This window comes from Alligator sinensis, unplaced genomic scaffold, assembly GCF_000455745.1.
Source record: "Alligator sinensis unplaced genomic scaffold, ASM45574v1 scaffold628_2, whole genome shotgun sequence".
NCBI classification, from domain to species: Eukaryota; Metazoa; Chordata; order Crocodylia; family Alligatoridae; genus Alligator; species Alligator sinensis.
The window spans coordinates 5,879,830-5,890,000 of NW_005841833.1; the positions used below are offsets into that span (position 1 = coordinate 5,879,830).

Below are 10,171 nucleotides of genomic sequence, written 5' to 3' on the forward strand. Positions count from 1 at the left end.
ATTATAGTGGCAACGCCGTTGCAGTTGCAAAGACGCCGTCGTTCTAGGACTGGAGCCCCTTCAGGATGAAGTCCCGCAGGCTGTTTCCCAGCCTGGAGGTGGTGGCTGCTGCTTCGGTAAAGCTTCTCTTTGTTCCCACACCCAGCAGGCATGAAAGCAGCATTGCACCTTTCCTCTGTCCCACTAGAGACGTCTAGACCCTACCAACTTGCTGGCAGGCCTGTCACAGTGGGTTTCTCCGGGGAAGATCTGGGTTGGCAAAGTTGAGAGCACACAAAAGGGAAGGGCTTATCTCAGCCCTGCCCGTTCTGCGCTCCAGCGGTGCTGGCACTCTTGCCCAGGCAGCGGGCGCACGGTGAGAAGCGACACACATGTGCAAGAGCAGCCCGCTGAGAGCACAGCTGAGCAAACCACGGCTGTTTTGGCTCCAAGGCTGGGCCCCAGAAAAATGATCTTGGGTTGAACCAAAGCAGACATTTTTTCAATATTCCCCCTCCAAAAACCCCGTTTTGGTCTGGGTCCATCCAGCGTGTTTTGTTTGACCTGAGCAAAGTGCGGCGTTTTGTTTTCAGGCTGTTTCGCCCTCTTCGGAAACCCTTTTTCTTAGCTCAAATGTAAAGCCATTTTTAGTGAAAAACACTGCTTAGAAACTCAACAAACTGAAAAGTTTCCTAGAAAAGGTGTTGAAATGAAACTCTTTGGCGTTTCCAAAAAGAAACATTTTATTTAAAAAGTGCCAGAATAAAATGTTTGCCATTTTCACAACATTTCCCTCTTTTATTCCTCCCTCCCCGCCCCAAAATTATTCACCAATTTGACCTGTTTTTGCCAATAGCTTTGGTTGCTCCAAAACACTTCTTTTTTGGTGAATTTTACTGTTTGTTGAAAATATTCAGTCCAGTTTTAGTCCAGAGAGTGGATCTAAGCACTGATGAAGATCCAGTCGTTTTATAGTGTGCTGCTTTCTGCATTCAAAATAGTTGCTAAAATAGAGAAAAGGGGAAGGCATTGTTCGCTGACTGACAGTTCCTGTTGAGATTATAGCAACACATATAAGATGTGGGTGTGGAGGAACATATACCCGGGTGTAATTATGAGCTATGTCTCTGGCAGTCTCTCTCCACCAGTATATCTTTGTGTTGCTGTGACTAAACGGCAGCAGCATTCGAAACCTCGTCTGAGAGTTTGCTTTATCCTCGAGGTGAAAATGCAGAGAGGAAAAGTGCGAAAATGAGCCGCGGGATTAGGGATTGCCAGTCGTTGGCCTGTGCAATATGCACGTTGAAGGGGAAGGGGCAAGGGCAAACTGCCCATCGGAGATGGTTCTGGAGGTGGCATTGCAGAGGGTAAAGTCCAGTGAGTATTTGTGAGTTGCCCTTTGGGGACCAATAACCAGCTACCCCTGGAAGTCGAGGGGATTCGGAGCTGTATCTTGTGACTTGACTACCTTGGAGCCAGCTGCAAGCTGTTTTCAAGCTCTTCCCTACCTGACTGCACATGGGATCCATTTCTATGATGGGAATTTAAATTTAATTTGGTGCGCGGGGATGATTTTCTGGTGGTGTCTGATTTTTCACTTGCCTCCTGTTCTGGTTCAAAACCCCTGGGTGCAAAGCAAAGCAAACCAGACCTTCACCCCAGCACCTCGTGCAGCCAGACCGCAGTGCCCGGGGTGTATCGTGAGTCTCATGGAGGGAGATCAGCTCCCCTCCTCCTGGGCGCGTCTACACATGCAATTAATGCTATTTGGGTTTACTGCACAGTAAATGTATTACCTGCATATGCAGGTAGTAAACTTACTGCATAGTAAGCACCTACACATGTAGACGGTGACACACGGAGACAGTAAATTGACTGCTTAGTAGACTAATTTACTGCACAGTAAGCACCTGCACATGTAGACAGTAGATTAGTGCAGTAATGCATCTCACGTAGACACGGCCACTGAGATCAAGCGCTGGGGGAGCTCTTCCTTTTGTCCAGCTGCCGAGGCCCAAAGGCAGCCCCTGGTTCTGGTGCTTGCTTCACCGCTGCTGCCGTCCCTGCCAACCCTCAGCGGTGGGTGCAGAGGGGCCGGCGGCCCGTGTGCGAGCCCCGGGGAGAGACAGCACTTAGTTGTGCTCTGCCCTTCGCACACTGAAATGGCTTTGAATCCGCTGCCTCTCCCTGGTTACAAAGCAGCACTTCAAAGTATGGCACGAATCCATTATTTTTATGACCAACTTATAAACCCCTAAAGAAACCGGATTCACAATGAAGCTGCTGATAGCCACGCTGAATCAGAGCCGAAAGGAACCAGGACCGATTGATTTTCCTTCAATTCCTCCGATTCAGTGAAGGAAGAGACCTGGCTACTCCTCCGTGGCGAGAAGCATTTACTAAGTGAGTGAGGGTGAGGTCCTGGGGGCATCCGAGGGGGCCCTGAGAAACCTGCATCCCCTTGCTTGTTGCATTCGCTCAGGAAACTCCAGCTGCGTTGTCCAGCCCGCGCCGCTGGGCAGGCCTCGAGCTAACGAGGCCAGCGCCGCAGCCTGCCGGGGCAGAGAAACGAGCTGTCGGGCATCTCGGAGGCACTCGCTGACCAACGTAACGTCCTGGAGACTGGCCCAGTCCGGTACTGGTTAGGCTCCGCAAGGGGTCAACCCCAGGTGTATCAAAGCATGGGAATTCCTCTTTTTCTTTTTCTTTTCTTTTTTTCTTTTCTTTTTTTCTTTTTTCATTTTTTTCTTTTTTCTTTTTTCTTTTCTTTTTTCATTTTTTCCCATTTTTTCTTTTTTCTTTTCTTTTTTCATTTTTTCCCATTTTTTTCATTTTCTTTCTTTTCTTTTTTTGCTTTTTCTTCTTCTCCATTCCTTCCCCTCCCCCTACTCCTTTCCCTTTGTCTTTTCCCTTTTCCCTTCCCCTTCAAGTGAAAATCCCAGCTAGAAAAATGCCCCTTTTTCTACTGAAAGCCCTTCTGATTGCTCGTGAAGCTTCAGTTTTCGTTCTTGGTGGCAGGGACTTCGGTCCCGGAGGGGGGAGTTTCTGCTGGGTGTCGGCCTTGCCCGTGGGCACCCAGGCGGTCTCACGGCCTCCATGGCACGAAGCGACTGATGGGAGGACCGGGGCTCTTTTGAGCGCCCTGGAGAAGCGGGGTGGTTTCTGGGTCTCCTTTCTGAACACCTCGCAAACCCGACTTCATCAACAGTCGCGGTCCGAATGTGGTTCCCCGGACAGCCAGGTCAGCCCAGCCGTGCTCAGATTTTGCACTGTTTTTTTCCCCACTTCTATCTGGCCCCCGTGATACTAGCATTTGCCACAAACCGTTCCTGGAGGAGTGGGTTAAGAGCACGCCACTCTTATTTATTAAGCTCATTTGATAGCTGCAAGAAGCAAGCCACCATTCATTTCTATGCATCTCCGAAATGCACTGGGGACTCGCTCCCCCCATCTACAAGAAACATCCAGGATTTATTTGCTCAGTAGCTGCTGTTTTACTGAGAAGTAGCCAGAATAACCTGCCACCTGCTTGCAATGAAAAGAAAATTTTCCTTCTTGCTTTGGCTGTGGTAGCTCTCAGAGTATCATGGTAACGGCCTTTGCTTTTCCTCACGCTGCACACTTAAGTAATCGGGTTTTTTTTCCTTTTTTTTGGTTGCCATTTATCACATCAGAAAAATGCAGCTATACCTTTTTTGGTGGCAGTGACATTTGTCCACTTCCCCGCTCACGGCGCACACATCTCCTGCTGGGACTCACCTCCTGGAGCACCTAATGGAAGTGTGGGCTGGTGTTATTTATTAATATCACATCTCAGACATATTACCGGCTCGGAGCACTCCGGGGCAAGCAGCATATTGGAAAAGAAAGGGGAAGGACATATTCAGGTCGGCGAGGGGTGGAGGAAGTGGTGGAGCTGGCTTAAACCAGCAGCAGGCTCGTGGGTACTTAGTGAGCGATGAAAAGGCCGGCGATTAGTTTCCAAACTGCTGTGACAACCGACAGGATTATCTGTGTGGAGCGATGTAAAAATGCAGGTGATTAACTCAGTCGCCTAGCACCCTAAATGAAAGGGTTAGAGCAAATCCTCCAATGTTTAATTGAAATCTCTGACCAATTGCGCATTGCATTTACATTTCTAGCCTGCTAACTCGCTAGCAAGTTTGCAGTTGTGTAAATAATAATGATTTTGTGGGGACGGCAGCTGCTGAGCTGGTTCGAGGCCGCCTTTGGGGATGGTAAAGCCCGAAGGACCCGCTGCGGGCATCTCCCCTGGCCTGCACGGCACCCACCCCACGGCTTCCCACAACGAACCCTGCGGGCGTGTCTCAGGCTTGCGCTCGCTTTTCCGGGGACAAGGCAGCTGGGGCCGGTCCTTCCCAAAGCGGAGCCCCTCGTTCTGCAAACGGGGTTTTCCGTGCCTCCCGCTTGAACGCCTGCGTTCGCTTGTGCCCGGCGGTACCAAGTGGCTCGGTCTCCTTGGTGTTGGGGATCCGTCCCCCTCCTCACGCGCGGCTCCCTCGTCTTCGTTTCATCCGCAAATATTGACCGCATTGTTTTCCGCTGGTCGTCGGTCAAAATACTCAGTTGCATCCAGCCAAAAGCCAGTCCCGGGGCATCCTGCTGGGACGACGGGTGCGTGACTCCCACGCCCCTGTTGGCAGACGCTTTTCGAGCCCTGTCCATTAGCCAGCTTTCAGTGCATCTCTTATGGGCCGTTCTGATTTTTCATCTACCTGATTTCTTCATTAAAATGTCGGCTAGCATCAAGTGTTTACAGAAATCTGAGTATATTGCACCAACGCCGTTACCTTTAGCAACCAAACTAGTACTCTCCTAAGAAGAGGAATGGAGTTAGTTCGACAAGAGCTCTTTTCCATAAAGGCATAGCAATTCATTCATTTGTTCCCTTCCTTTTGAGGCTTTTTTCATTGCGTCTTGGGTCAGCTGTCTCATTATTTTTGCCTGGGGTCAAGGTCAGGCCGAGGGGCAGATCGTTGGCCCTGGTCACCCTTTTTTGGACACCAACACAACACATGCTTTCTTCCCATCCTCTGACACTACCGTAGTGTGTTAAAGCGTATTCAGAATCAACATTAGTGGTGCAGAGAGCTCTTCAGCCTGATCTTTTAAAATGTTATGAATACAAATTGTCTGGATTTGGGTTTAAAAATGTCTACCTTTTAGTATCTGCTGTTTAATTTCCTCCCTAGTGACTGGTGGAATAGAAAGTATTTCATCTTCTCATGATAGGAATACATCCAAATGCAGAACAGAAGTAGTTTAATGCCTTTTTCAGGCTGTGATTGATTATTTTCCCTTTGCCACCTGGTCCTGGACCAATATCATCCTTTGGGCTCCTTAGTTTCTGATACTATTGAAAGACCCTCCTTGTTGCTGGCTCACAGACTTCTCTTTGTTTCCTTTTCTTTCCCTTACCAATTCTCTATAATTTCTATCTTCTAATTTACATTCACGGCTTTCAGTGTCTCTCTTTTTTTCCCCCCCTCCTATGAATACCTGCTTTTACCCTTCCTCCAAAATGGACAGTTTTAGCTAGCATATAGGTTTTGTCTGGTTTTGAGATTGTGGCTTTCTGGAGACCTTGGGGAAATATTCTTAATGAAAATATTCTTAATCAGTTTTAATGTTGCATTGTTTTTTTCTGTTTGGGTATTTGGTTCTTAATTATTTACGTTGTTGTGCATCCGGACTTTTTAACGAAGCGTGTGTGCGTGTGCTTTGCGAGGTACTGCTTGGGACTCGATGCTGTGGATGCAGTCATATTTGTTATGCTCCATCATCATCGCCCGTCTCCAGGCAACCACATATTTTTAGTTCCACGATCAATTCCTTTCTTCCTGGTGAGACGAGGTCTTCTAGCGAAGTTCCCAAGTTCTTGGGTTAGGAAACTGTCATCGAGGGAGACATTTTAACGCTGGCAGCATTCGTCCTGCTGCACGGGACCCTTTTTCTGTGCAGCTTTATAGATGCTTGCTGAACGAGCCAGTCCTCCCGGTCTCTGCAGCGATGCCGTGGTCTGCAGCGCACGCCGGCCAGGATCTCGCCTTGTGCTTGATCAGTCAGAGATTTGCTTTCTCCAGATGCATTCAAGATTGTAGCTGCTGTGTTGTGGGTGACTCGGAAATGCAGCTCTCTTTCCCACGCCATCCTAGTTAAGCAGGTGGTAACTGTTCAGAGACATTTTGCTCATGCAGGTCTTCCCACCAGGTTGCAGCAGTGATGCCAGCTTGGTGCAAATTAGGCTCAGGAACGAGCAATTCTGCAGAACTTCTCTTGTGTTGCCTCGGTTGGTTTTGCCCTTGAGGTCGCTCATTAAAGGAAGGCTGTCTTCACTGTACGTGCCCTTCTCCCTAGAGATGGTGGGCATTAGATGTTGCACCCACACCCACCCATGCCCTCTGGGTACAAACGTGTGCCTACCCGGTGGTTTCCTGGGATGCTTCTCTGTTGTCGCCCTCCTCTCATTGGAAAACATCAATGGCTTATAGAAATCTGAAAACATTTTAGACTGAAAAAGGAGCTGATGCTTTCCACCCTGAGATGGTGCCGTGTGCCCAGCCAGCCCGCTGGGAGAACAGCACTAATTTGAATTGGGTTGCTTCCGGGGGCAGAAGTGTGCCGTGTATACTAAAGGGACGGTGCAATCCAGACTAGGAGCCAAAGGGGTTTTTTTGCTCTGGCATACTCCATAATTTGTATTATAAATCTGAACCATATGTATCTGAATCCCCCATCTCGATGCCCACCTTGCTGATCCCAGTTGTCTTTCCTGCCCAAGTGCAGGGGGGCTGGACCCGATGATCTGTAAGGTCGCTTCCAGCCCCTGACACCAATGAAACTATGAAAATATCCTCGGTGCCCTGCCTTACCAAAGCTAGGCTGTTATCTTCCACGTGTTAACTCCCCGGATGATGCTCAGGGCACTTCAGAGAAAGGGGGCTGTGCGTGGCATGGCAGCATGCAGTTCATTTTTTGGCATGCGTAGGGTACGTGGCAGAGTATCACTCGCCTGACTGGCACGTCCCCGGTCTCGCTAAGCGGCCTGGAGCCCAGCCCAGCACCGCAAAGGGCATCTCCTCAAGTGAACCACTCTCAGAAATGCGGCTCGAGGTAGAAATACGTGGGGTGTATGGTGACGTGCTATTCAAGGCTGTGTCTCTCAGTGGTTGGAAGCAGTTTTCCCAGCCAGGGAAAGGAGCTCAAACCCAAGGCCCAGGCCCTGGGGGAGCCCCTTTCCTCTGTGCCCCTTTCCTCCCTGCAATGAAACGACGAAGGGCTGCATTCGTTCGGCTTCTCTTCTGCGCTGTGCAGCAGGGGCTGCGAGGGTGTCGAAGTCCGTATTGCAATAGGAGGCGTGCTAGAAATGTGGCCAGTTAAATGTACTTTCCCTCCTACCTGAGGTGCTGCATGCCGAGGCGTGTAATTCCACTGCAGGGGGGAGATTGCACATTTAGTCCCTTTTCTTTTTCCTCCTGCATGTATTAATTTATTACGATCTGCAGACAGTGCCCATCTATTGCGTGGTGACCTCTTACTCGTACCAAAACTCATTCATCTTGGAAGGACATAGACAGAGAAGCCTTGCATGTATTGCCTGGGTATTGCCCAGCCTTTCCCCTCCCAAAACGGCTAAAAGGAGACGAGCTTTTGCAGTGTGTCCCAAAGGTGAACAAACCTGGGTGTGTGCTTGGTGTGCTGAGGTTTATAAATGCCTGGCCTGACTTTAAAACCCCCCATAGGAAACATGCTTTAGAACATAGTAGGCATTAAACCGGCAGTATTTCACCACCAGGTACTACGTTTCTGTAGGAAATACTGTAGATGCTCCTAGAAAATGATCTCTGGGGAAGGGACTCTCTCCTTTGTCAGGGGGCCTAGAAACCATGGGAGAGCAAGCACAGCGGATCCTTTTTCCATCTTCCAGGGTCCTGGCTGCTCCCATTAGCTCCAGCAGGTTCATCGCCCTTCTCAAAAATCAGGTTATCGTTTTAATTCAGCAGCATCGATTGCCTCTATTGAGGAAGAAGCCTTAAAAAAAGAATTGCAGTTTTCCTCCAATCCAAAACCTCGGTAGGAAGAGCCACGCTAGTTGGGTCTAATGGCAGCAATGATGTTTTTTTTGCCTCGAGAGGGCTCAAAAGGTGCCTGTGTTATCCCAACCCCTGTCCTGATGCGAAAGGATGGACCACAGGGCGAGATGGGCACGGACAAGACCCTCTCTAGAGCTCACTGTAATCTGGAGTAGCTTTTCCACGGGAAATCCTGATCCTTTGAAATGTGTATTTTTGTTCCAGTTTTGGGGTGAAAACCCAACAGGTTCCTAATTTCCAATGAAATGCCATTTTTCTGGGAGAAGACTTCATTTTGGGTCCATTGAAGCATTTTTTTTGGTGCCAGCCGAGGTGCGTTTTGCTCCTGTTCGGCCTATAAAACGTTCTGTTCCGACCTAGCGCAAGTCTGCGACACCAGCTCGTTTCGAAACGAAGAGTCGAAACAACCCGGTGCCTTTCAGCTTCGTTGCAGCCTCGTTGTTTGCTTTTTCCTCCCGTTTCCTTTTTCCTGCATGCAACGTTGTGACGGGAACCATTGATGCAGGTTGAAAGGGCGTTTGTCTGGTGGAGAGGTGTCACAGCAGCAAAGTTGGGGCTGGTTGTTATAATCTTCGAGTGCTCAGCGGGAGCATTGGTGCTTTTTGAGACTCTCCTGCTGTACCTTGGGGGGCCATTAAGTTTTTCCTGTTGTGTCTTTTTTCCCCCTTGCAGGCTGAAGATAAGCAGAAGGCTTCTGCATCCTTCGCCCAGCTTCAAGTTGCTATGGAGACTTTGGGAATCACGGCGGAGGAACAGAAAGCCGTTTGGCGTGTGTTAGCTGGGATCTATCACCTGGGAGCTGCAGGGGCCTGTAAAGGTAAAGGAGCACTTGAGCCTCTCATCTCTCTTGCTTCCCAGCTCTTTCTTTTTATCCCTGGCTGCCAGCTGTGCAGGGGAGAGAGGGGGCGATGGTGGCTCACATGGGTACCACATTCACCCCAACGTGTTGGGCATGAGTGCAGCACCCAGGATGCATGGTCTGAATACGATTCCCGTTCATCCACCCGTGTTTCCAAGGGGGTGTTTACTGCACGGTCCTCCTCTTCCACGCTTCCTTCGAGGCTACGGACACAGCAACTGGTTTAAGCGACCAGCAACTGGTTTAAACCTGTAAGTTCAGCACACATAGGCCAGTTTCAAACCTGGTTTAAGGTGAACCTGGTTGAATGCAGTATCAGACTGAACTGGCGTGGGTCCGACCGTCTATGAAACTTCTGTCCCAGACCCGGGTGTCTTTTGGATGATTTAAAACTGGGTTTTGGGCTCTGATGGGGTTGCGGGATGCTAGCAGGAGTGATTGTAGCTCAAGAGCCAAAAGCCAGGCGGGAGTTTTGGAGGAGTTCTCCGAGATGCATTTGCTTCTGGTTCCCACCCACCAAATGCAGACGCCGGCGCTCTCCCGCGGTCCCGCTCGCTCCTTGCAAACGGGACTCGAGAGCGGTCGATTAGACGAACCCGCTGCCCGCTGTCTCCTCCTCGGTGTTAGACCATCGCTGGTGCTCACAGGCTCAGCGTACGCGCGTGGACATGGAAATGTTTCTTTCAGATTCACGATCTCGCCTGTGTCCATGAGTTTAGCTGTTTTCTTTTGTCTCGCACTGATGCATCGGTCGTTCTTTTGCATTTTCCCAGTGCTTTGAGTCGGGAAAGGTCACAACAGCTCGGAGAGTTATCTGTCCTGGGCTGCGGTATCCCAGGTGGCTGCGCTCCCGTTAGCAATAATTTGAGCTTCACTTGAGTGTCTAGTGTGGTTACTGAGTTATAACAGTAAGAGTCTGAGCAAGGATTATATTTATAAAGACTTTATGAATGCATGCACATAGAAATGGCCTTCCCTTTAACAAATTATTTTAAGATGTGCTCTAACCCATTTTAGAGACAGCCCCGCATGATTTACACACTTCAATTTATGAGGGCTTCATAACGGGTGGCCATAAAATCAGCCGTACGCATTTATAAATGGCTCTGCAACATGTCATAACATATCTTATGGTAATTTATGCCATTAATCACTTATTAATTATTCAAAAAGGACTGTTGTCTTCATTTTGAAGTGTGTTCTCTGCATCCCTCTCTTT

At 49.2% G+C, this 10,171-nt stretch overlaps 1 protein-coding gene across 1 annotated transcript in view; it reads left to right on the top strand.

The window, feature by feature from the left end:
* The window catches only part of MYO18B (myosin XVIIIB), a 138,885-nt gene that overhangs the window by 18,772 nt on the left and 109,942 nt on the right, over positions 1-10,171 (top strand). The window contains 1 exon segment of the mRNA XM_025199576.1: positions 8,766-8,910. Coding sequence (XP_025055361.1) covers positions 8,766-8,910 — 145 coding nt within the window.